The 27,916-nt window shown below is 42.2% G+C and overlaps 1 protein-coding gene across 1 annotated transcript in view; it reads right to left on the bottom strand.

The window, feature by feature from the left end:
* Nucleotides 1-27,916, bottom strand: part of MTREX (Mtr4 exosome RNA helicase) — an 82,317-nt gene that overhangs the window by 22,908 nt on the left and 31,493 nt on the right. Inside the window, exons 16-19 of the mRNA XM_039545913.1 lie at nt 18,181-18,331; nt 15,324-15,496; nt 14,830-14,898; nt 2,851-2,979 (exon numbers count right to left, since the gene is read on the bottom strand). Of these exons, the coding sequence (XP_039401847.1) occupies nt 2,851-2,979; nt 14,830-14,898; nt 15,324-15,496; nt 18,181-18,331 (522 nt within the window). The remainder of the gene's footprint in view (nt 1-2,850; nt 2,980-14,829; nt 14,899-15,323; nt 15,497-18,180; nt 18,332-27,916) is intronic.

The raw sequence follows: 27,916 nt of genomic DNA, 5'->3' as shown, positions 1-27,916 counted from the left end.
GCTCAGCCCACTCCCGGCCTGGGGTTCCGTTCACCTAGGCTGGCAGCAGGCTGAGCGGGGCCGGTGGCTGGGACCCCAGCTGGCAAGGGGCCGGCAGCCAGAACCGCAGACCGGCGGCGGGCTGAGCGGGGCTGGCACCCCAGACCAACAGTGGGCCAAGCTGCTCAGCCCGCTGCTGATCTGGGGTCCCGTCCGCTGGCTCCTGCCAGCCAGGGTCCCGGCTGCCAGCCCCGCTCAGCCCGCTGCCAGTCTGGGGTTCTGGCTGCTGGCCCCTTGCCAGTTGGGGTCCCAGCCACCGGCCCCGCTCAGCCCGCTGCCAGCCTGGGGTCCTGGCCCTGCCCATATATAGTGGGTACCTACCTTCTCCCTCGTTCTGGCCCATTCTCTTCCTCTCTCTCTATCTGCACTGAGTTGAGGGTGGGGGTGCATTGAGCACAGGGCTGGGGGTGAAGGAGCAGGCTGGGGTGCAGGGTCTGGCCAGGAGCTAGAATAAGGGAGGGGGCTCAGGGTTGGGGCAGGAGGTTTGGGTGTGGAGCGCTTACCTGGGCAGCTCCCATTTGGTGCAAGGGGTGCAAGTGGGAATGTGGGGGGGGGTGGTGCAGGAGTTCCCATTTGATGCTCAGGGTGCAAGAGTCAGGGCAGGGGGCATGGGGGGGGCTGGGTACGTGTGGAGGGTGCAGGAGTCAGGGCAGAGGGCTGGGGGCGTGTGAGGGGGTGCAGGAGTCAGGGCAGGGGGTATGGGGGGGGCTGGGTATGTGTGGAGGGTGCAGGAGTCAGGGATAGGGTCGTGAGGGGGATGGAGGGAGCTGGGGTGCAAGGGGGTGCAGGGGTCAGGGCAGAGGGCTGGGGGACTGGGATCAGGGGGGTGTTCCCAGCCCCCTGCCCTGAGCGGCTCACAGCAGGGGGCTGGAGGGATATGCCCCCACTCCTGCCCCCCTTCCCCAAGGCCCCACTCCTACCCCCCTTCCCCGCTTCCTTACCGGTCTGAGCAGCAAGGGCACTGGGGCTGCTCTTTTCCCCTCCCTCACAAGGGCCATCGGTGGCAAAGAGGGAGAGGAGTCAGGGCTCGACGCAGCACGCTGGGGGAAGAGGTGGAGGAGGGGAAAGCTTGGCTGCCGGCGGAGCCTGCCGCACAGCAGCATCACCAAGCTTGCTTCTACCCCCTGCCCCCGCCAGTGAGAGCGGTAGGCGGGGGGGGGGGAGGGGCGGAGAAGAGTGGGCTGGGTCGGGCAGCATTTTTAATGGCACAGTGCTGTCTGCCAGGGTCCGGCTCAGCCCGCTGCTGGGGTTCGGCAGGGGGCTGAGCGGGACCCCGTCAGGAGCAGCGTGCCATTAAAAATCGGCTTGTGTGCCGTCTTTAGCACGCGTGCCATAGGTTGCCAACCCCTGTATTAGAATATACTGAATATGTTTTTAAAAATCTGACCAAAAAGTCTGACACCAACACAACTGTCCCAACACCTATGGAAGGAGACTTGTGATGCAGTAACTATTCTGGCCTTTAAAACAAGATTTCTATCACTTTTTAAAGGTTCTTGCTTAACCACCTCTTCCCAAGAGCTAACAGAGATCTAACTGTTAAAGGTGCAGTAGTAAGAATAGCTGTTAATGTAAAAGATCCTATCTGGCAACCAAATAAGCACATGAGCATTCCTGAGTACTAACAAGACAAACATGGAGGAATCAGAGTTAAATCTTCAGCTTAATCAAAATTTGTAGAATAAAGGGGCAAGGACATAAAACATACAGCAGGCTGAAAACCCACTTCTGCAACCTTGAGATTAAATGGTAGATACCATTTTATGGGGTTGAAAACTGCCAAGTCTGCTTGAAGTGTCATCATGTTTTCTATACAATTTTGCTACGTATTTTCCTGAGTTGTGGTTCTTATCTCAAAATCAGGCATTACTTTTTATTATATTACAAAATGGAAAATGGCTAGAAGTGTAAGTGTTTTAGAATAAAACGCTAGGTTAAAGTGAACTGGCAAGGCTTAGAGGCTCATAGAAAAAAGAAAAATTGTATTTAAATAAAAAAAATGAGACAATCATGATATTCAAAGATGAACAAGACCCACAAGATGAAATCAGTATGTGTAGAACTGTATGATTAAGTCAACTACAGTGCTTGTGATTTCCAAAGCAGTGTAGGGAGTTCAGTCACACATTTTTCATTACATTTAAAGGAAGATGTGTAGCTGCCCTTGAAAATTTAAAATTTCAACTAGATATCATAGAGAAACCAATGATACTTCTGCACCTGGAGGCAATATCATTCTTAGCACACTTCTAAAATTTATAAAGTACTTTGACGATTTAAGTGTCTTTCATCCAGGGATTTCAAAGCACTTATAAAACATTAGGTACATCACACAACATTCCTTTGAGTTAAGTAATAGATAGAGAGGAACCACTTGGTTCACCACTGAAAAGCAGATTCCTCTGAGGTGAAACCTACCAGCTGTTTAAGAATGCAAAGCTACATCAATCAATGCATTTCCCTTCACTTTCTTAGAGAATAAAATTCCCTTCTTTTCTTAACGTTTACAAAGGCTTTTATGATATACTCTAAAAGATGCTATATACCAGGTAATCTACTTTTTGTGAAGGTCCAAATTTCTTGGTCAAGGTATGGTCAAGGTCCAGACTCCAGAGGGGAAAAAAATAATAATAATGAACAATAATAATAAAAACAAATTAATAATGATAATAATTAAATATAAAGGTTTTTGGGTCCATTCAAAAGCATCAGGTGAACCGTGGGCCAAACCCGGACCACCACTGACTACCCCTGCTATATAGAATACATTTTAACACTATGGATATTTAACAATGAAACTGAACTACAAACCTGCATCTCTCCTTTCTCATCAGGCTTTGCTGGCTTTGCAGCCTCAGTAGCAGAATTCTTCAAACTCTCTTTGCTGCAGTGTAATAGGACTTCAACCACATATAATGGGTCCAGCTCACCAGAGTTAGGCTATTGTGGATAGAGAGAGAAAAAGTCAGCAATAGTAAATATCAATTGTTCAAATACAGGTAACAGAAAGGAAAATGTGACTTCAATTGACATTCAAAAATTTTGAGAGGTACTGCCCCTAAACTTTAACAGTTCAGTACTTCAGTCCTGAAAACCAATACTACAATTAAGTATATTTTAATATACATATGTCTCCCATGTGCGCGTACACACACACACACACACACACACACACACACACACACACACAGAGTAAAGGTTTTGCAATTTAATTACATCTACCCCTTTAGCCCCAACCAAAACCTGCCCTTGATAGAATCGCTTTCAAAGGAATGTTTTAGCAATGTCAACATTTCCCTACAGTGTAAGAATTACTAGCTGTTCCAAATCTATATAGCCTTCTATATTTCCTGAGAGAAGCGGCTGAGAGTGGGAAGGGGCTCTTGACATCCATTTTGGAATCCAGATCTCCCAAATTCTTTACTTTCCCAAGCTTCTGCATCCCTTCTTCTGGTAGAGAACTGAACCCCATTTGATCCAATCAATAATGGCACTCAGTTCGTCAGGCAGTCTCTGTTGTCCACATGTGATGCACACACTCACCACTGAGTGAGAACACTACTACCTGAGAACTCCTAACTCTTGTTAGTCCGGGTACTGAGGTCTGGTCTACACTGGTACGGGAGGCAGTGGGAAATCGAACTAAGTTATGCAACTTCATCTACGTGAATAACATAACTGAAGTCGACGTACTGAGATCTATTCACCACAGTGTCTTCACTACGGTAAGTAAACAGCTGATGCTCTCCCGTGGACTCTGCCTGCACCTCTCACTCCAGCGGAGTACTGGAGTCGACAGGAGAGCGCTCGGTGGTCGATTTATCATGTCTAGACTAGACGCGATAAATCGACCCCTGCTGGATCAATCGCTGCCCATTGATCCTGCAGGTAATGTAGACAAGCCCTGAGAGACCAGGCTTAGTCAACAAACCAGCATCACTCACATTACATCACAGAACACTTGCATGATACTACCAAGCAGCATTTATATTTAACATTGCCAAGGGTTTTAACAGGAAAGTAAATCTACAGGTTTGCAAGTCAGTATTTCCCCCCACAACAAAGGTCATTCAACAACAAATCTTTGCAGCATAATAGCATTTATTTTGGGAGAGAGGGGACAAGGAAGGGAAATGACATCTTGTGGGTCAAGATTTCATATGATTGTGTAAGGGGCACAAATATCTGGCTTATATTTGCACAGGACACAAGTCTGGTGTTCCAACAAAGTAATACTTTTTAAACAGCGATAATCCTAATGCTCTAGTTTTCTTCAAAAAATTACAACTTGCATGGAACAATCTACTTCTTTGTAGTAGCGCTGCACTGAAACATTTCCTTTTATTTGGCAGTAAACCCCAAGTATAGAATCACAACAGAAGCTCCATTTTAAAGTATCATCTACAAGCTTTTTAAAGTATTAATCACAGATTAACGTAAGATTTTACAAAAAACAATGTAATCAAGATCAGCTTTAAAAGTGTTTTGTATTGCTGTGATGAAAAAAACAACATCAAGGGATTTCATTTTATAGGTACCTGAAACAGAATGTAGGCAAATAACATTCTATGAGAGTCTCAGTGCTTTGTACGCAACTTAATTTGCCCATTGGTAAACATAAAATATCAGGTTGTCCTGTCTCACAACTAAGTCGTTTTCCAATAATTTAAGTTTTCATTTGTGAAAAGATTGTTTCTCTTAATTCTGTCCTACTTTGTGAAAAAGGTACTTGGCAGCTGTTTTAATTTAGGTTTACAAACCCCCTGTGACCATTGCCATCATCTGAACTATATTTGAAAATGAAATCCATGTGCGGTAAAGCAGAGTCTAGCCACAACTTTTAAAAAGTATGGTGCTTATTTGAGCCCAGAACACACTAACATACATTAAAATAAACTGAATACAGTTCAAGCACTAGAAACCCATGTAGCAACAAACATATGATTAAATCATCTATGTAAATCAGCTGTTTTGAAAAAGATTAAAACTGGAGATGTCATATATTGCATTAGTTAGCTGCATTTTGAGGCTTTTACCCCTGGCTCTGAAGCATCTGATATTTGATGTTGCTGGAAATAAGACAAGAACAGATGGACCACTATATTTCCAATAAAGAAGAGTTGAAAGGATCTGAAATTCAGATTCCTGGATAGATGATATTCAGGTTTTTTTTTAAAAAACCCTCAGATCGTGGCATATCTTGTTGAAAAGGGCTCAGATCATCAGGCTAGAAGGGACCGCAAGAGTCATACAGTCTAACTCCCTGTCAAGATGCAGGATTTGTTCAATCAATCTTTATATTCTATAAAGGTGTATTCTCAATGTAGCCCGTTGAGATAAGGAGAACTGAGAAGGTGTAAGGGAGAGATTACATTTTAGTTGACAGCACTGACAATGTTATCAAGACAAAAGTTTGAAACCCACCCTGCTCTGCATGCTATCAGGAGTCTCCAAATACCAAATGATAGTGTGGACTACAACAACAGTGTGACAGGTATACAAACCCCACACCAGCAAAAAAAAAAAGAGAGTTAAGCAGCTGCTCTAGATACAGACAGCCCCACCACACCACACCTACAAAGCATGCATGGCTTAGAGTAGGAGTTCAAAAGAAGGGCAGGACAGATCAATACGCAGCAGACAGTGGAGGTGAACTGACCTACATTCTGAGCTCTTGCTGCCCAAGGTCTGACTACAGTGATGCGGCCAAACCCAAAGGGAAGAAATTTGGGATTCTCAGAAGGTCTAAGACTTTATCTTTGATTATCCAGTTATTTAATGTCTTGTCTTTACTTGTTGGAAAAGAGGTGATGGATAGGAAGTGATCCAGGGAGGCAGTAGTATAGCACTTCGGTGGTGCAGGACTCAGCTGCTTACACTGGGTCCTGGCTCAGAACCCAGTGGAGAGGGTGGGTTGGGTTGCCCTACTAACTCCTAGGGGTGCCAAAGGCTGAAGCTGACCCCTGATATGGGGAGTCTACGGGAGAGAAGGCCCTGGGGACTGAAGAGTCAAGACCTCAACCCAAGGGGAGACTCAGAGATCCTTGCTTAACCCAGAGGGCTACCCTGTTGCTGGATTCTTTATACCTTTATCGGGGAATAAACACGCAGACATTTATAGGGGAACCTTCATTTTGGAGAGCAAATTTTCGGGAAAGGACGGAGGGGCGGGGGGGGGCGGGGACGGGGGGGGGGACGGGGCCGGGGCCGGGGGCGGCTGGGGGGGGGGGGGTGGGGGTCGGGGGGGAGGGGCGGGGGGGGGGGGGGGGGGGGGGGGGGGGCGGCGGGGGAGCGGAGGGAGGAGGGGGGCTAAGGTGAGGGGCGCTGTGGAGAAGGTGGGGGGCCATCGGGAAAAAAAAAACAAAAACCCCTACCCCCCGCGCCGCCCGCCTCCCGCCGCCGTCACCCCCCCGCCCCCCCCCCCCCTCCCTCACCCCCCCTCTCACTTTCTCCTCTTCCTCTCCTGAAAAAAAAAAAAACCCGAAAAAAACAAACGGGGCCGGGGGCGGGGGTGGGGGGCGGCGAGCTCCGCGGTTTTTTCGGTTCGCCCTATTTTCGCCCCCCCCCATACGCTGTCCATACTCGCCCCGCGCCGCCCAGAGCTGGGACTGGGAGCAGTTCAGGGGGTGAGTGTTACCCTCCTTCCTTCCAGCTGCGCGCGCAGCAGATCAGCCTGGGCTGGGGGGAGAGGAATGCGGCGCGGCGGGGGGAAGAGGGGGCAGGGGCAGATTTGGGGGGGGGGTCCAAGGGGGGGGGAGGTAGCAGGACTGGGGGGGCGGGGGGTGCGCGCTGGGGGGGGGGGGGGGGCGGCGCGCGCCCGCTGGGGGGTTATAGGTTTATATAGCGTATAAACAACACACATTCCCCCCCCCTTTCAGGGGGAAAAAGTGCGTGTTATACGCTGATAAATACGGGTACATTCCGAGAGAGGAGGAAATAAAAATACATGACCAGGCCAGAGGGCTGAGTCACAAAACAGACAGACCACCATCAAACCAGAGTGGCTAGCAACAGGGATGCCAAGAAAAGAATGAGGGCCTGCTATGCCCTGCCTGACCACTGGGTGATACCTGCAGTGAGTGATCCCCTTCACATACAGCAGGGGATCGGGACCCCTCAGGGGGTCGTGAGGTTATTACATGGGGGTTGTGAGCTGTCAGCCTCCATCCAAAACCCTGCTTTGCCTTCTGTATTTATAATGGTGTTAAATATATTTTAAAGTGTTTTTAATTGGGGGGGTGGTTCGCACTCAGAGGCTTGCTGTGTGAAAGGAGTCACTGACATACGGCAATATGTAGGCATTGCACAGTGTATTGGAAATAAAGCTTCTTAACCAAAAATAACTACTCTTCGATTTTATAAGCGCCAAAGCAAATTTTTACAGTTTGCTATATATTTATACAATACAGCACACGGCATGCATAATTTGAGACAAATTCTTCTTGATATAGTAATTCAGCAAAAAGATTATCTGAGCAAGAATAATTTGAACTTTGATTTTTAATGGAAACACTTTCATCTGAAATTATACTGATATGATTGCGAAGTGAATATGAATTCAGAAAACTGATAACTAATTAAGCACCTGACTAATTATACTAGAAGGTGTCTAGTATAATTAAATAAGTTAGATGCTTAATTTTTACCTCAATTTGATAAAATAATAGTATACTCTTTATAGCTATTTTGCTATATTCCTATTATAAAATTCATATTTCATCGGCATGACATTTTATAGTTCAGTAAAAATGGACAACTGCATTCCCAACAGTTCTCTGTGGCTGAGTATAACAATGTGCTACTTGGAACGTCTATAAAGTGCCATGGAAGCGATTCAATGAGTTAGATACAGGAAGGAACGTGTAATAGAAATAAAATGTTTCTGTAATGGAGACAGTCAAGAACAAAGTTCAGTTTGGAAGGAAAGTTTCAGCTTTTCAGGTTAAAAAAAAAAAAAAGACATGTCAGAGATTTGTGTTTGTATGATGGAATCTTTACATTTTATGTTAGACCTCTAAGATTCCCCTCCTCTCCAGGAAATCACACAGAAGCCAAAATCATAAGAGGGTAACAAAGATCAAATAAGTTTCTCAATTCAACCCATTCCCCAAATCTTTGTTTTAGGATTTAGAGTAGAGTCTCTATATTCACTAATGAGGTACATTAACTCTAACACAATACCTCACTAGAGAAAGAACATTAGTCAACTTTCATACAGGGAGAAAGCTGACTACTGAAGAAACTAGTAGTATTAATGGTATTCACCAAGGATATTATTGTGGAAACAAACAGAAAGAACTGTTCCAGCTGAATTCTTATGACACAAGTGGAGGAAGGAGTTAGAACAAAAGTTAAAAAAAATATTGCTGAAGAAACTAAGTATATATTAAAATGACAAATCTGTGAAAACTATTATATGATCAACATCTATATCCCAGGACAAACTCATAAGACAAGAGGCACAGTGGTTTTCACTACTATGTGTATTAAAGCAGCTGTTAATTATCTACTTTTAAAAGATAATTTGTCTTGCATTGGCCCACAGATTTAAAGAAATCCTCAAAGAAACTAGCTTTTCCATATGAATGCTAGGAGTGGCATAGTTCTAAGTCTATTCCATAATTTTCAGTATCTGTTATACTTTCCACTACACTCTGAAGGAAAAATTTAGCAACTGTCACAATGGCTCAACTAAAAGTTACTGTTCCAACTGGAATTACCCTCTCCAGCACAGATCATTATTTCAATAGTAATATTAAAACCTAAAAGGCTTGTAAAAGATTGAGATGGGCAAAATAGGAGGCGTTTATATATATAATAAATAAAACACATGCAACGGAGGTGGAAAGAAACACCTCAGAGGGACACAGAAGTTGGAAATGTTAAAATAATAAGGGGGGAGACCTGTTTTACTGCTCGTCAAATGGTTCATAAGAAAGCAGTTTAAGAAACAGCACTTCAGTGTACAAAGGCTATTTTCCAGTCCACTTTCTTAACTTGAATGAGAACGGAATAAAAAAAAAAAAATAGAAAAAGCAACATTCAAAAGGACAAAACAAAAGCTCCGCAAAAAGTTTTGTTTCTGCATCCACATCTGCTGTCTTTTCTCTATTATTATTATTAAATATTTATATTTAGTAGCACCGAAAGGCCTCAGTCACACCTGAGACCACATTGTGCTGTGCAAAGAGAGAATCTTCCATATAAGTACAGTAGTTGGACCCTTGTACTCATCCATCATAATTACAGAATCTCTGTATTATATGACCATTCCCATACTCAGCTACAGAAAATATTTTTAAACCTATTCTGAATGCAAAGATTAGAAATATCTCAGTGTCAAAAGTTTCTGAAATGAAGGTCAAAATGTAAGACCGAGCTGTGCAAACACCAGCTGCAAAAACAGATTTCCAAAGAGGTTACTTACCCTGCACAGTAATTGGAGTTCTTCGAGATGCATGTCCCTAAGGGGGCTCCACTTGAGGTGAGCATGTGCTCTATGTGCCTTTAATTGGAGATTTTCGATAGCAGTGCTCATTCTGTGCGCACACCTAGCTATCCTGTGCCCTGTACTATGGATATATGGAATGGAGATAGATGGACTGCCCTTGGATTCTTCTCCACTACAAAGCCCTAAGAAAATGAGGCTCCAAAGCAGAGGGAAAGGAGGGTATGTAGTGAAAACCACAGGGACATCTCAAAGAACCCCAGTTACTGTACAAGCTAAGTAACCTCTCTTTTGAGTAGCGTCCCTGTGGGTGCTCCTCTAGAGGTGACTGCCAAGCAGTATCGTCTGAAGGCAGTGGGAGTGTCAGAGCTTGATGTAGGACTGACTCTAAACTGCAGAACCAAAGGCAGCATCTGCCCGAGAATCAGCAGCCATGGCATAGTGTCTCAAGAAGGTGTGGACTGAAGCCCATGTAGCAGCCTTGCAAATCTCGACAATAGGAACGTCCCTCAGCAAGGCAACAAACAGACTTCGATTTGGCAGCTTGGGCTATAATGCTGGGCATTGTATATTAGCAGCTGTATACCAAGAGATAATACATCCAGAAACCCACTTAAAAAGTCTCTGCGCAAACACTGGGAACTCCTCTAGCTCCGTCCACAATAGAAACAAAAAGTGTCCTGGAGGCTCAAAAAAGGTCTAGTCCTGTCTAAGTAATAGGTCAGCCCTCTCCTAACATTCAAAGTGTGAAGGGCAGCTTTCTTCCTAGGCAGATCAGGTGCAGGATAGAAAACTGAAGATGAAGGGACTGGTTTATGTCAAAATCTGATATAACTTTGTGAAAGAAACACAGATGTGTTCATGGAGATTCCTTTTCTCTGAAAAACAGTGTAGGGAGGGAGAGCCAGCCATGAAAGCTGCTAGATCACCAATTCTTCACGCAGAGGTAATAGCTATTAAGTAGGAGAGTTCAGAAGCAAGCACTTAGCTAGCAGTTGAAATGGAAGCTTCATTTGAATATTGAGAACTAAGTTTAAGCCGCAGGAAGGTGAGGGGTATTTAAGACTTGGGAAATGATCTGCTAACCCTTTGATGAATCTGAAAGTTGCAGGATACGCATATTCAGAGAAACCCTCCACCAGAGAATGAAACACTTATGGCTGCTAGATTAAATGCAATGGAATTCATAAGAAAAATTTCCTTTCTTCAGAGGGAGAAGATATTCCAGAACCTCCAAGATGGAGGAATCAACAGGAGTTAGGTGACAGTAGGTACACCAGTGATGAAGGCTTTTCCATGTCTGAAAGTAGGTCCTCCTGGTGGAATTTTTGCTACTAATAAGCAGGATTTCTTGAACCTCTCCTGAACAGGAGAGTTCTAATCCTAAGAGCTATTTAAGTATCAAGCCTTGAGCTATAGAGAGCTCAGGATGGAATGCAGAATGGTCCCTGAGTCTTGACTGAGAAGACTGGGCATTCACTGAACATTGACAGCCGGATGCGAGGAGAGGCAAAGGAATCACACTTGTCTTGGCCAGGTTGGTGCTATCACAACGACTGGCCTTGTTTCATCTGATTTTGTTTGAAGCCCTCTCACTGAGCGGCTTTGGGGAAAAGGTGTCAAGTAGACCCCTGACTATGAGAAGAGAAAGATGTCTCCTACAGAAGGATGATCCAGACCTCCTCTTGAACAGAACTTTGCACACCTCCGGTTGCGGTGCAGCGAATACCACCAGAACTTTTGTGAACACCCTGAGGGGCATTAGACAGTCTAAAGGGAAGGACTCGATCTTAGTAACGTTCCTGATCTATCATGGAGTTTAGGAACCTCCTGGAAAAGGGTGTATCCTGATATGAAAGGACACATCCTGAAGAGATCAAATGATAGCTGAAAGTGTCACCATCTTGAATTTCTGTATCTTGACAAAGGTATTCAGCATCCTTAGCTCTAGAATCAGTCTCCACCCTCCCTTTCTTTTAGGAACCAATAAGTATCTGAATTAAATCCTCTTCCCCTGTACTCAGTGGGAACTGGTTCCATGGCTTCTATGCAAATAAGGGACAGAACATCTTGTTTTTGAAGAGGTTTGTGAGAAGAGTCCCTGAAAAGGGAGGGGAAAGCACACTGGAAGTGGATGGAGTACCCAGCACTATACCCTCCAAAACCTGTTGGAGGTAATTTGCCCCCATAAGGTGTGAAAGTGAGAGAGACAATTCCAAAAAGGTGGGAGACAGGACGGTGCAGCATCAGATCTGGATCAAAGGAGCATTCATGCACCTCAACTACTGCATCAAAAACATTTTGTAGACAATGACTGCTGTGTCAGGGTAGCAGTAACAGTTGAGAACTTTCCCTCCTGCATCCTGGGTTTTTTTCTTAGGTGGCTCCAACGACCTGCAGTATATGGAGAAATGGGATGTATGTCATCTCTGTGCTGTCGGAGACCAACTACATTTCTTCTTATTCACAGGCTTATATATGCCCAAAGAATAAAGACCCGCACCGGAGTATCTCAGAGAACACATCTGTGTTCTGTAGCGCATCATCTCTGGAGTCACTAAACAATTTCAAACCATCAAAGGGAAGTTCCTCTACTGTGCTGATGTTCTGCACAGAATTCCCTCCCCACCCCCACCCTCCACCCCAGAAATGGGCTGCAGAGTTTCTGGTGCCACTAGGGTCTGCTGGACCCAGCAAAGCCCAGCTTGCACATAGAAGATACTGCTGAGGGGACGGCGAGGGAGCCGGAAGGTTCCCTGCTGCTGCAGTTCCCGGCATGTCCTGAAGGAAAGAGGCAGCGTGCAGGAAACTCCACAAAAGCCCGGGACCCAGCATTAGGCTGTTAGTCCCTCTGGATCCCTGGGCTGTGAGCATCTGGGCTGGCGGAGAAGACTCCCTGCAGCTGGGCTCCGGGAGGTAAGGAGTGTGGGTTTCTGGTCCCCCAGCTAGGCTTGGGGGCGGAGGGGGAAAAGAGGGACAGAGAAACACGAACTGGGTTGTCATAGGGGTTTCTTTAATTCTGTACTCCTGGGGGAATGTGTGTGTGTCTCTCTCTCTCTCTCTGCATTGCTGCTGACAGGTATTTTGAAATAAATTACCAAAATAATTGAAACTGGTACAGTGTTATTTTGACAAATAAAATTTGCAGAATTTTAAAATATTGTACACAGAATTTTTTTTTTTTTTTTTTTGCGCCACAGAATTCCCCCAAGAGTATATTTTGCCAGAGTCACCTGACAATTAGCAATCCAGAATTGCAGGGCTGAAGACAAATAACTTTTGTAACCAGAAAGGTCTAAACACTTGTGGTCTTTATAATGTGGAGTCACCTTTGAATGGCGTTGCCTATTACATTCACTCACTGCATCCACGACCAGTGAACTAGAGGCAGGATGAGAATGTAAGAATTCTGAACCCCTAGCTGGGACATAATATTCTTTACCTGCCCTCTTAGCTGTTGAGGATAGGGAGAGTGGGGGCAAGGAGTGTGAAAGGGCAGTAGAAGGAGTCTGTTAGATCATCTGACAAGTTCTAATAGTTCCTTATTTATAGGCAAAGCTACCTGTGCTAATGATGGTAAAGTATCAATTTACGCTGGGTCTCTTGAACTACTTCTAATGGAATCTGGGGAGTGTCTACTACTCTCTTCATCAAATCCTGGAATCGCTTGATGTCATTCACATAAGTTGGTGAGGGTATCACAACTTCATCTGGGGAGGATGAGGATATATTAGTCTGTGGAGTTTCACCCAGTAGCTGATGAGGAGGCATTTGTGCAGACTCTTGATGAGTCCTGGACGTTGAAACTTGCAGTACCAAGATGTGTATAGGACACTAACTCTGGCTGTACTGGCACTCTTGGTACCAAAGAAACAGCGGCAGATGGTACTGAATTCTTTGGAGCCAACTGCAGGGACCCAGAAGCACCTCATCAGGCTCTGATGGTACCAAGGACTTGTGTATCCAATGATGGGTAGTGTGTGTCTTTAACATGAAGGGCATCTTGGTACTGAGGTCATTTGAACCCTTCTCAGAAGCCTTTAAGGGGTACAGGGTCTCCAGTACAGAAGGCCTTGTAGGAATACAGTCTCTCTGAGGAGATCTAGCACTCCTCTTGGATGAGGCTTTCTCCATTTCACCCAAAGGTCTGTCTTTCAAAGACCTAGAAAGCGAATGAACTGTTGAGACTGATGGGGCACTGAAGGCTGGTGTTTGGAGTGGGGAGGGGAGTCTCTGGGTCCTTGATCTGAAGCCAGACAAAGCGAACATTCCATTCTGAGGAGCTGAAGTTTTGTTTTTGTCCCTCTTGGAGTGACTCTTGAAGTTCATGCAGAACTTGCACTTCGAAGGCATGTGCGTGTCCCCAAGGCAGTGATACAGTGAAACTGGCCATTACTAACTGGGAAGGATTCCCAGCAAGTGAGGCAATGCTTGAAGCCTGGGGACTCAAGCACATCCCACAGGGAAAAAAGAACAAAACAAAACAAAACAAAACACCATGCTTTGAGATGACCTCCCCCTACAATGCTACAATACATCTGTTAGTCTATAAGGTGCCACAGGACTCTTTGCTGCTTCTCTAGGGAGGTCATGCAGCTTGTGGCAGTGTTTCCCTCCACATTTTCCAAGGCCTATCTGGCCCTTTTGGTATGTCTTCTCTTTCCTTGCCGCCTCCTCCCCCATCAAATTCTACAATGAGCTATTAAAGAAGGATGTTCCTGTGGTTAGGGCACTAGCCTAACACTTCGGAGACCCAGATTCAATTCCCTGCTCCACCAGACCTCCTGTGTGACCTTAGGCAAGTCACTTAGCCTCTCTGTGCTTCAATAACCCATCTGTACAATGGAGAGATTTATCTTCAGCGGGCAGTTGTGAGGATAAATAATACAGTATCTATATCTTTAATGTATCTCAAAGTATCCTTCCTGACTGCGGATTGCTTAGGATGCAGCTGTACTGCACCACGGCTCTCAGCAGCCAATTCAAGTAGCCTGAAAGGTCTGGTGTTATTCAATACACTGTCATAGTGTCCTGGATAGACTCTTAAACAGGACACCACAGATAACTCCATCAGTTAACAGGGGACCATCTAAACTAAAAAGATAGATCTTCACCTATCTCCCAACTTCCAAGAACCTTTTTCTTTCCTCCTTCAGTGTGAAGAGTCTACAAAGGCCTGGGCCTTTTGTAGCTTTTCTAGCAAGGGGACAGACTTTTTTTTTTGCCTGTGAAAAACAACTAAAAATGCAGGTTTTTATACCTCCATTTCATCTTCCTACACATTTAGTTAAAATATGCATCTTTTGCCAGTGAAGGAAAAAGAAAAAAGTGTTTTATTTTACCTTAACATTTGATTTCTTGGAGAAGTTAACAACCACTCCCCAACCAAAATCGTCATCTTCATTTTTTACCTGAAAAGATGAAAGCATGTTATAAAAATAACCCCTAGAAAAAAAAGCATAATGACAAGTATACTTTATGGATTGCTGTTTGCAGTGTTGTAGTCATGTTGGTACCAGGCTATTAGTGAGACAAGGTGGGTGAGGTAATATCTTTAAATGTAACCAACTTCTATTGGTGAGAGACACAAACTTTTGAGCGACACAGATCTCTTCTTCAGTCTGTTTATGGATTGTTGTGATTTATAACAAAGCTGACTTTGAAGCAAACCTTACTAAACACTCAACCCTAAAGGAAGGTTAGAGAACTACAATTAAAGTCAAATTTACTATTCACTTGGGATAAATAAAATTTTGCCAGAGAATCAACTGGCAAGTAGACACAAGCCTTGAAAGTTTGATGGGCAGGGGGAGATGATAGAAGAAAAGCAATTTACCTTTACCAGCCTGCCTGGCTGTAAAAACGGCAAGCAGTATTTTGGCTTGTGAACATATTCTTCAATTTCTTTACCCAGTTTAGCAAGCTGCTGTCGAATTTTATAGTAGATGACCACACTTTCCTCATTTGGAATTTCTATTTTGTTGTACTGTTCTTCCAATTTATTTACCTCTGCAAATAAAACAATCTTGTGTAAATGAACAGATTCACACACTATCTTAAACAATATTATAGCAAAGACACATTCACAAAAATATGTAGTTAAATAGTATTTGAATATCACTTTCAATACAAGTTTTCTATTTAAAACAAAACCAAACTAAAATATAACCTCTTTCTAGAAAGCTTGATATCTATAAGTTTGTCCTTTAATATTTAGCACAAATACAATGAAAGTTATAGACCAAGAGGTAATATTTAAAACACATTCATCATTATGAACTAGCGTTGTAGAAATGAGGGGATTTTGGATCTTATTTTCCCTGCAATCCCTGGCTAATGGCTGCACAACAGTCCTATTAGGACCCAAGACGGCCAAATTCATTTGCAAGAGGGATCACTGTTCAGCAACACAAAAGAGAAAGTTACTCACCTTGCAGTAACTGAGGTTCTTTGAGATGTGTGTCCCTGTGGGTGCTCCACTCTAGGTGACGGTGTGTCCCGGCACTGCTGATCTTAGAGTGGAGCACCCACAGGGACAGCACTCGAAGAAGAACACTCCCTTCTACCTCACACCTATACATGGGAGGCAGCTGCAAGGTTGGTTGCATAGTGCTGAGAACAAAACACAGGACCAGGAGTAAAAAGCCTGAGTTTGTTTCCCATTTCTGCTAGCCCTGTTGTGACCTAGTAATACCCTCTCTCTGTGCCTCACTCCCCTTCCCTATCTGTAAAATTGGGGGCGGGGGGAGAGGGAGAAAAATACTCTCCTGTCTTTGTAAAGTACTTTGAGATTTACAAGCCTCAGCTGACTGGGCTGCTGAATATTGAAGAGATTGTGGGACTGCAGTGAGTTTTGGGTTTAAGCCCTAAGTTAGTGGTGCCAACAGGTTCCTGGAAGGCCTACATGCCACCAGAGGGGAAGCAGCTGGTGAGGTGCTCACAGACTCATCTGGTGCAGATGAGGATGAAGGTGTCCTCTATGGCTCACCAGTCACTCATCTTCCTCTATTACCGACCCCTCAGACTGAAACACCAGCTATGGGTTGTTTCCAGTGGAAGGCCAATAGTACATGCTGATCTCCATGAGACCTCAGGGATAGGGTACAAGTTAAGCAGATGCCAGTCCAAGATAAGGACTTCTGGGGCAGACTACCCCAGTATGAGTATAAGTCCTAAATGGGTCACAGAAAAACCGGCATGAGCCTTAAGCTCCATTCTTGATGGCACTGGGACAGTGACCGGGGCCTCAGGGAACCAAGGAATAACCACTTCTAGGGAACATTTATTGAAACCTATAGTGAAGTAACAGAGAGAGGGTGACACGATATCAATGGAGACACAGCCAGCACAGATTCCCCACTCTTCCTGGGGTCAGAGGGAGCATCCGCAGAAGCTGATGTCAAAGGAGCCAATGTTGACAGATTGAGAGCAAAGAAAACTGCTGGTGCTGTGCCTCTTCTGCATCCTCTCCCAGCCAAGGGATAAAGAATCCTGACATGAAGAAGCCAAAGTCAGTGAGAGTATGGCCTGTAATATACATCCATAGAATGGACTGCATCTCCAGCCTTAGTAAGCCGTACTCCACTTCATAAAGTTAATTGAAGTTGAGGTGTCTACAAAATTCTAAAGCACAGTATGGTTTTTGGTATAATAATTTCCAGGAAATACCCAGATTGCTCTCCAGCATAGTTTTCTGAAGCAATGCTGGACTCTGAACTATGGGAACAAAGATTTGTGCATGTCTATGGGTGCAAACTGTTCTCTGAGAAATGCACATCATATGCAAATACTGTCTTAAATGCCACCCCTGCAATCCAACACATACACAGTGCAATGGGGTGCCAAAACCCAAATTCCAACCCTGGTGTGGATCTATTATTTTCCCCACTTAATGCCACTGAAGAGGAGAATTGCTCATTCTTCACCGGCAGATGAAGTAGATACATCTGCTGTGGTTTTGGGATTCCACTGGGTAAAGCTCCTGGAGGAGTTTGAACTGTCAAAAACTGATTGACAAGAAGAACTTTGGAAATTAATCTTGGCTCATGGAAATATAGTTTAAAGCAGGCAGAGCATGGCTCACAAGGCTAGCCACTCAAGAGAGTAGAAAACAAAAGCCTTGTTTCCATCAGGATTTTGCTTCACAGTTGACCAATTTTCCACACTATTCACAAAGCCTTACTAGAGTATCTTTTTTTATGGTGGTTTTGACACCATAGGACTTAATTCTTTTTTAGATACTGAAATATGCTATTAGGCTTAATTCGACTTATCTATGTTTTGAACATGAACAGAAACCTTGTCTGCATCTCCAATGAGCCCAAATACACTTTTTTTTTTTTTTGCTCCTCTTCCTCTCCTACACATTTGCAATGTGGTGACCCATCCTGGTATAACCTGTTCACTGGATATCTCCAAAATCAGTAAATTCTGTTCCCCAAAAAGGCCCAAGTGCTATTACAGAATAATAGAAGATGGCTTCCCTCCCTGAAAACCCTCTCCCGTCCACAACCATAACAGCAAGTGCACTAAGCATTCTACTGCCAGGGAAGGCGAGGCTGTACAGTACTAGAATCTCTTGGTGGATTCTCATTATAAACATAACACTCTATCTCAGCTATCCAACCCCATAGTTAAAGTATCCTTGACATGGTCTCTCACATGGTGAAGTATGTGATACATGTAATACTTACTTTCTACTACACCTGGAATAGCTCTGTAGTGCTGAAACTGGTAGAAGGATTTTTCTAACATGTATTCAGGGTTAATTTCCTCTACTCGGAGTAAGTTCAACACCATGTTGTACGTCAAGTGAAAAGCACTGTTTAGAGGATCAGCTGAGCCCTTAAAAAAGAGATGCCCCCACACAAAATATTAGTTACAGCACAAGCAAAACAATCACAATATATTTGATACAGTGTCTTCTGTGAAAAATTATTAAACTGGTGCTTTGTATATCTTTGGATAAAGGTTTTATAAACTCCATAATACTTTTCTAGATCTCACATCAGATACTAACTAGCTGTATGATGAACATCCAAGAAACATAAAAGTACTTTACATACCATTGTGATGAAGGTAAGTTTACCGAGTCAGTGGGAATTAGAACCCTTTATATAAATTGATCCTAATAAACTCAGGAGAATGATCTATTTTTATAAAATATAATCTAGTGTCTCTTAAATTCTTTTAAAAAAATGATATATATACACACTTTTTTTACCCTCTCTACCATATCTTTGTAACTATTTAGATACAAACAAAAACTTTATCACAGCACACCACCTGAGAAAGAATATTTCCTCTTCACTTACCAAAAAATCTAACAAGATAAAGCCTGCAGGATTGGTCCCCACATTACACACACACACACACGCAGCTCTGATATTTGCTCTGTTATGCTGCTAGGGATTACTTCTATAATAGAGGATAGGACCCTTTTAGATGGAAGGCACTTTTGTGCACATGCAATGCCTATGTTTTGGAAGGTCTTCACAGCTCGTTTCACTAGGCCAGTGAAGTACGGGCGTGTTAGATCAGTAATTCGCTTGTTTGTCAGGCAGGTCCAGTGACGCGTTCTTGACCCAAGGGCTGAAATTCACAGAAAGCCAACTTGGTAGCTGTGCTTCCCTCTTAGGAATACCCCATTTGCCACTGAAATTGATATGCAGCCTATCAACCATTAAAATAGCATAATACTTTTAAGACATTTTCCATTTTAATCTCCTAAGCAGGACCACACAACTGATGGCTCTGCAGCACTTGACAGGTGTCTTTCTCAATTTGTAAGAGACTGAACAGAAATTACATACTCATCTACACACACACACACACACACACTTTGTGAAAGTGAAATATGAGGTCATCTGATTTGATGAAAAATATTAAATGGCTAAAAACAGACTAGCAGTGACAAAAAGCAATGCTTTTAAATGAATTTATTTGTGAAAGGAAAATGAAATGAAATGAAGACAAAAACTAGTAGACCACTACATTTGCCTTTATACCATGGTATCAAGATTTAAGGGAAAATTATGTTTCCTCCTAAAGTATTAACTGCACATTATACCACTGTAGATTGTTACTTATTGGTTTTCCATAACTTAATTCTGGAAGCTGCAACTAGAAAATTCACATAGGAGTCTGAGATTTGCATTCATCCTTTGAAGATTTAACACTTTCTGCCAACTGGCATCAGTATCTATTCTGAATTTGCTAAACAGCAGTATAGTTGCTGTGGGAACTCTGAAACAGGCCACCTGAGTATGTCCAGCCCCATTCTGACTAGCCATTTCTCATAACATACTCTTTAATTCAAACTCCTTATACATTTTTAAGAAGAATTTGAGCATCAATGAGTAAATCATAATACTTATTAGAACTGACAAAAATATTTATCATATTGGTGAGAAAATAATTAGAATCTAAAACAGTGTTACACATTTGTGAAAACTTCTATCTCCTAAAAAAACAAACGCTATCTATATCTCCTCAGAGACTTCACAGCCATAAAAAATTAAAGGTTGGTCAAGTAATTTCTATCAACAGAGTAAACATGCAGGGACTCAATAGTTAAACCAATGTCCACATCCACAAATATGCTTTTACCACTGAACCATCAACAACACACATTCACAGACTCCTTTGCTCCAAAACTCCCTTTCAATTCCAACATGTCACCCATAATCTATTTCCTTACAATCACAAAACAATCATAATTTCAATTCCCACTTCAGGGAGATTAAAATATTTTCTTTATAGATGTAAAGTCTATAAAAAGTCAGTGTATATGAAAAGCATAGGGATGGAATTAAGGTTGTACATTGATGTTTGATTGTGACAAATTACACGCATGCACTGTGGTTGGTTACATGTTGGAATTAAAAAGGAAGTTTGTTGTGCATTTCAAGTAGGCCTGCCAGTAAGCTTGCAGTTTTATGACTGAACACTTTAACCTTTGCTGAAACAACAGGGTAAGCTTCTCAGAGCTGAACTATAAGTTTTAAACTGGCACAAAGGAAAGAGAAGTAGACGATTTCAAGATGTAAGTGTTTTCCCAGCCAAAGTGAAATAATTTTTAATTTTATTAATTTACATACTCTATTGCCATTGCATCTAAATGGATTATTTTGATTCATTTAATTCATTCATTCCAAAAAAGAATGGAAGACTAATTCAGCAGGGCACTTAAGCACATCCTTAAGCTGCTTTGCTAATCGGGTCGTTAATAATAGTATTTCAAAACAATCTGCATGCAATTGTAGTCAGTGTGGACTAAAATTGAAGCTATAAAAATATATATATTTAAAAATCAGATTTTTTAAACTTTAACTTGGATTTTTAAATTTTAAATTAAATACATATTTTAAAATAAACCTATTTAAATTAAATTAAAAATTATGATAACTTATGTTAATACCTAAACATGCTGAATCTATTAAAATAATTTAAATTAATTTTTAAAGACAGTCAGACCACTGAACTGGTGGTAGTCATTGGCTAAGGACCTAGAGCCAGAGTTTACCGAAGTGCTAAACCAGTTTTTACCAGCAGTAACCTCTTCTGCAGGTGAATATTTTCTTCATTTCAGAATATCAAAGTAGTTCAGTTCAATAACTAGATCATTCAAAGTTAAAAAACCAAAGGGAGTTGAAAAATCAGAAAAGATGTGAGAGAATGAGATCTACTATTTCTAAAATCTTGAAGGACATGGTGACCAGAAACAATCCGTTCATTTCACCAAATACAGATAATACTTCCTTTGTTTAATAAATCAGTTAGTTTAAATGCAAAAGTTTCTGATAAATGTACTGAATACATACAAAAAGTTTAAGAGCTTCATTTAATAAAAAAATTAGAATGCTATTTTTGTGCATTTTAATTTAAATTTCCATCCAAATAAAGCTTGATACACGTCAAGTTAAAACAAATAATTTCATAAATATTAAATGCATAATTCACCATTTTAAAACAAAATAAAAAACATAAAAATGAAGAATCTGAATAAATGTAAGTTGAGTTATATAACTGCTTAAAGAAATGTATATATATGCGTACTTCCTGAAGAGCAAAAAAGAACCAAATTTAGTGTAAAGGTTATACCAGGGGTAGGTAACCTATGGCACGCGTGCCGAAGGCAGCACGCAAGCTGATTTTCAGTGGCACTCACACTGCCTGGGTCCTGGCCACTGGTCCGGGTGACTCTGCATTTTAATTTAATTTTAAATGAAGCTCCTTAAACATTTTAAAAACCTTATTTACTTTACATACAACAATAGTTTAGTTATATATTACAGACTTATAGAAAGAGACCTTCTAAAAACATTAAAATGTATTACTGGCACGCAAATTTACTTTATAAACTTAAATTAGAGTGAATAAATGAAGACTCGGCACACCACTTCTGAAAGGTTGCCGACCCCTGGGCTATACTTAGTTGCAAATCAACATGTTTTAATGGTTACCAGCCAATGAGAATAAACCTTTCTTGGAAAATAATTAAAAAGTACAAATGCCGAGAATGATTTAAATAATCAATTTTAATCTATCTACAGTACTCTGATTGTTTTGCTATTTTAAGCTTATTATTTTGTTTCATGTTAACGTATGCTAACAATATTTAACAATTATTGTAACAGTCCTTTTTATAAAAAGTCCAGAAAGGGTAATATTTAGCATTTGCTTCTCTTTTACGTTATCTTTTGAATACAAGTCATCTTCATCTAAAAACAGTTGAACCTATGTCTTGTCTCATCTCCTACTGATGCAGGGTTCAATATCCACATGGTACTTAAAACTTAACTGATAATAAATAGGATTTATACAAATTATAACTGAAGCATGACTGTCTCTTGGCACCAAAATATATGGAAATTTCTACAAGACAAAACCTGCTTATGTGCACTATGCAGAACATCCAAAGTCAAGAGAAGTACAAGATTTTGACATTAAAATGTACCAGACTATGTTTGTTATTCATTGCATACGATTTAGTCAGAAGCAGCAAGACTCCAAGATTCATCTGGAAACAGTAGATCTAGATTTATTTTTCCACATCTGTTTAATACGAGATAAAAAATTTTCTAATGTGTCCCAAAGACAAAGCAACAGTAAGAACCTTACAGAAATTGCCTGATTAGTCACTGCCATCCTATGGGAAAAATATCCTCCACCTGGTCAAAGCAGTTCACTCAGAGGGATCCAGAGTACAGACGCTCCCCATGTTACGCAAGATCCGACTTACGCAAATTTGCACTTACGGAAAAAGTTCCATAAACCAGAAATAGGATTTTCGAGTTGTGGAAATATTTGCATAAAGTACAGGTATACGTTTCTGACTCACGCACGAGTTACGTAAGGCTTTCTGGAACTGAATGATTGTGTAAGTCGGGGGGGGGGGGGCGTCTGTATATTGGGAAGAATGCACATGCAGCTCTATGGGACAGCAAAATAAGTTTTAAACAAATCAAGTAACGATACTTTGCCTTCCAAGCAAAAACTCATTTGATTGTGCTAACCAAATTCTGGGACTAGATCACAGTGGTACATATGTAGTTATTTCTCTTTAAAAAGGAGACATCAGCCTCCTGAAGTTCAGAGCAAGAAGTGCTACTTAAATAAGACTACAAATTGCATACTTAAAATAATTAAAACTGGCAGTTTAGAATCACCTGCAAGCTGCTACCACCAGCAACAGTGTGTCAATGTGTGAAATGTCATCAGTATGGCCAGTCCAATGACAGCTAATGATTGCAAGACAAGCTTTATAGACTGAACTCCTGGGAGAGGAGCTGGAGCTTGTACAGATTTCTCTCTTCTGAAATAGTAGACAGAGAATGGAAAGGCTGGAGAACCCCTGATGGAGAGGCCAACAAATCTGCAACAGAATAGTCTTTAACTAAGGGTTTGTTTACACTGGAAACACCACAGCCACCCACAGCTGCAACTGAGCTGCTGTAGTGCTTCAGTGTAGACACTTCCTAGGCCAATAGGAGGGGTTCTCCCATCAGCAAGGATATACACCTCTCCAAGAGATGGTTTCTTCTGTCAACCTCACTCTGTCTGCACCGGGGGCTAGGTCAGCCTAACTATGCCACTCAGGAGTGTGAATTTTTCACACGCCTGCTTGATGTAGCTGGATCAACCTAACTTTTCGGTGTAGACCAGGCCTAATTGAGGGCTGATCTACACTAGGAATTTACATCAGCACAGCTATGTACCTCCAGCATGTGAAAAATACACACCCCTTAGAAACATAGCTATGCCAACCGAACCCCCAGTGTAGACACTGCTAGGTCTTCTTTCAACCTAGCTACCTACTGCCTCTCGGGCAGGTGGATTATCTACAATGATAGGAGAACCCTTCCTGTCAGCATAGGTAGTGTTTACACTTAAACCTCTACAGCAGTGCAGCTGCAGCTGTGCCGCTGTAGTGGCTGAACTGTAGACATACTCTGAGTAATGAAACAAGGAGGTTACACCAATATTAAATGCAACAGGGCCAGATTCTCTCCTGTACTGAAATTCCCTGTGCTGGCATTCTCATCAGTTAGAGAAGTCTAGGGACTTACACCTGCAGGCTGTGGGTCCCTAATGGTACATCTGACTTGCAATTCAAAAACCTGCAGCTGGCCCAAGCTCCTGCTCACATGGCTTGGACTAAGGGGCTGTTTAATTGCAGTGTAGACATCTGGGTTCAGCTGGAGCCCAGGCTCTAGGTCTCTCCGAGGTGAGAAAGTCCCAGAGCTTAGGCTGCAGCGAGGGTTACCGACACTCCAGGATTGGCCTGGAGTCTCTAGGAATTAAAGATTATGTCATGTGATGAAATCTCCAGGAATACATCCAACCAGAACATCTACACCGCAATTAAACAGCCACGCAGCCAGAGCCCATAAGCCTGAATCAGGAGGCATGGACCAGCCACAGGTGTCTAACTGCAGTGTAGACCATAACTTGTGGGACTCATAGACCATATGAGAATTAACAGAGGGCTTCTTTGCTCTACCCTGCCCTCAACACGTCTTCTCCTGCCCTCTCCCACAATCCAGGGGGAGTGTTGAGGATGGGGTAGAGGTTGGCTCTGCTATTATCTAAGCTTGTTGCTCACCCACTTAAGGGGAATTATCAGATGGGCAACTATAGCCAGAATAAATCTGCAGATTACAAGACACAAGACAACCAACAGCACTGCCGGATTTAATGTCCTGCTCAAAAAAAACTGCCCTTAATATAGAGTACAGTCTTTCTCTTACACTGTGTAAAATGTAACTTGTCCTAACTTGGTGAACACACGTCATCTAAAAGGAATAACCTCAGCACTATCAAATAAACTATTCCTTTAAAAAAAGGCAGGAAAACAAACCAAGATATTTTAATACTATATTGTGGTAGCAAACTAAGGGTTAGAACATACCAATATATACCTAGCACATCTGCATATTTACTTGAAAGATTTTTTTAAAGATCTTTGTACAGAAATATAAAGCAGAGTGGAATTTGATCTACACCTTTCCAACTAAAACCTGAAACAGCAACATTTTGATCTTTATGATTAATGACTAGTGTTAAGATCTTTAAATAAAGTCATGCCATTTAATTCATACATTGTTTATGAATGAACAGAAAGAATGAATCATATTCTGGGGTAAGCAATTTCTTTTCTCCTCTCTCACAAATGTACGTATCTCCAAATTTTAAAAATCTTTGGTTTCTCTATATTGTAAGATATAGCCTTGTACTAAGTGATGATAGAGCTTTAAGTTTCTAATTAAAGCTGCCACTTCTTAAACCTGAACATGTAACTGTAGCAAATTTAATATTTTTGCTCCTGAAATTTTAATAAAAATAGTTTTAAAGAGCACAAAGTATTTCTTAATTTAAAAAAAAAAATACATTTTACAGTACCATTTATAATAATTTCTTGGAAAAATGAATTGATTAGTTTTTACCCTGGTTTATGGCTGTAGACATCTCACGAGCGATTGGCTGGGGCACAAATTTGTTTTGTGTAACTTTTAAATTTATTTAGAATAGTTTTTGCACCCCAATCCTTGAGGGGGCCACTTAGGGATCTGTGGCAAAAATCTGTCTGGGGATTGGTCCTGCTTTGAGCAGAGGGATGGACTAGATGACCTCCTGAGGTCCCCTCCAACCCGGATAGTCTATGATTCTATGTGGATTAAATTTCAGGCCTACCTAATGTTGCTAACACAGCTTTGCTGCCCATTTTTAAACAAACACACACTTGAGAATGAACAAATATGAAAGTTTGTCCAGTGCCAAATTCTCTTCCATCAGTGAATGCAGCTTAATAAAATTAAATATATTACTCAATATTTATAAATGATAGATACAAAAACATGTAAAGTAACCACAAAGACAGAATAGTAAGATCAACAGACAAAAAAGCAATTCTGAGAAAAACAGTATTTCCAGAACAGAGAGCCAAATTTTTGAACCACATGGCCAGCAAATTGAAGCAGACTGGTAATCTTGATTTAACTTTTTAGGGTTTCTCTTTTTTCCTTAACGTTCTATGAAGGCAAAGTTACAATAAAAGGTTAACATACTACAGTGTACATCACTTGTTCTTGATTTACCAGTGTTAAAGGTCACCACAGGGCATCAACTCACCTACAACTGGTGGGCATCACCTGTTAAAATGCTAGCTCAGATGCATCCTTGCTAAAAGACTGATCACCCAACATCTGCAGCAGCCAAGCACAAACAGATGCAATCAGGTGAGCCTAAGAGCCAACTAACACTGGACACTGAACACCTTTAGGAAAATATAGTCTTCCAAAAACACACTTGCAAGTCTGAGAATAGCTTCTCAGAAATTAACGACCTAATTGAACTGACTTAAAAATTCTTAGGACAAAAGCAGTTGCCAACATCAGTAACAGTCAGTTAAAGTCATTATGTTCATGTTTTCCTGATAAAGAGTGCTAAAAGCCCAGAACATAGCAGCATGCAAGATTTTCTACAGGAACAATGCAGTCAAAAATTATCTGAAAATTATATCAGCTAATTGTTGTACTGCTACTACGCATCTTAGGGTTTTGAACTGGTGTCCATCTGAGCCGGGGTGGCCAACCTGTGGCTCTAGAGCCACATGCGGCTCTTCAGAAGTTAATATGAGGCTCCTTGTATAGGCACTGACTCGGGGGCTGGAGCTACAGGCACCAACTTTCCAAAGTGCTGGGGGCTGCTCACTGCTCAAACCCTGGCTCTTCCATAGGCCTAGCCCCCACTCCACCTCTTCCCATCCCCTCTCCTGAGCCTGCCATGCCCTCGCTCCTCCCCCCCCTCAGAGCCTCCTGCATGCCACGAAACAGCTGATCAGGAGGTAAGAGGAAGGAAGGGGAGGCACTGATCGGCGGGGCTGCCAGTGGGTGGGAGGCGCTGGGAGCGGGGAGCTGCTGACATATTATTGTGGCTCTTTGGCAATGTACATTGGTAAATTCTTGCTCCTTCTCAGGCTCAGGTTGGCCGCCCCTGATCTGAGCACTAAATAGGCTGTTAAGCATTTATTGTTAATAAAATATAATTAACTGGGTTGTGTTTTTACTGGCAAACAGATGTAAACCGAAAGCCAAGTTAAATAAAACTACAACCTTTCAGGGCTAGGGAGTTCTCACCATCTAGATTGAAATGGGAGAGGACTCCCAGTTTTTCATCTCTTAGAGTGACCCCTTATTTTCAGTGCTAGAGTTTTTGTTTGTTTTAAAAACTGGAGCCTTGCCTGACCCACAACGTGAGAACTGTTGTTCTTGCATTACAGTACTAAATATTGATCAAGCCTACATTTGCAGTTCTGCCAGATCTCCAAGGCTCAGTTACTGGACTAGTTTTCTCTCTCATATATATCTGAAAGTGAGGAAAAGGGCAAAACTGAAGCAAGTCACCAAATTTCCCCCCACTGACCATGTGACAGAAGAGTAAGAACTCAGCAGGCAGCTTCCAAGCAAATTATCCCTAGCGTCAATCTTTTAAAATGCTTTCATGGAGAATGTAAGACATTATCTGGAACCAGCTTACATCATACTAAGAGCTATTCAAAAACACAAAATGAAGTAGGTCTGATTTTTTGACTAAGGGCATGACTTCACTAGCCATGTTAAAGTGCTGCTGCGGCAGGGTTTAACATGGCCGTGTAGTCACAGCACCAGCGCTGGGAGAGAGCTCTCCTAGCACTATAAAAAAAATCAGCTCCAGGAGTAGAATAGCTACCGGCACTGGGAGCGCGGTGCCCAGTGCTGGTGCATTGCCTACTCTGGCACTTTACAGGGCTGAAACTTGCAGCGCTCAGGGGGGTGTTTTTTCACACCTCTGAGGGAGGAAGTTGCAGTGCTGTAAAGTGCCAGTGTTGACAAGCCCTAAATACACTTACACACACAAAGATGTGCCAAATACTTAACAGAATGTGTT

This window comes from Mauremys reevesii, linkage group 6, assembly GCF_016161935.1.
Source record: "Mauremys reevesii isolate NIE-2019 linkage group 6, ASM1616193v1, whole genome shotgun sequence".
NCBI classification, from domain to species: domain Eukaryota; kingdom Metazoa; phylum Chordata; order Testudines; family Geoemydidae; genus Mauremys; species Mauremys reevesii.
The sequence above is the reverse complement of the archived record's forward strand: the minus strand, read 5'-3'. Positions and strand labels throughout refer to the sequence as shown.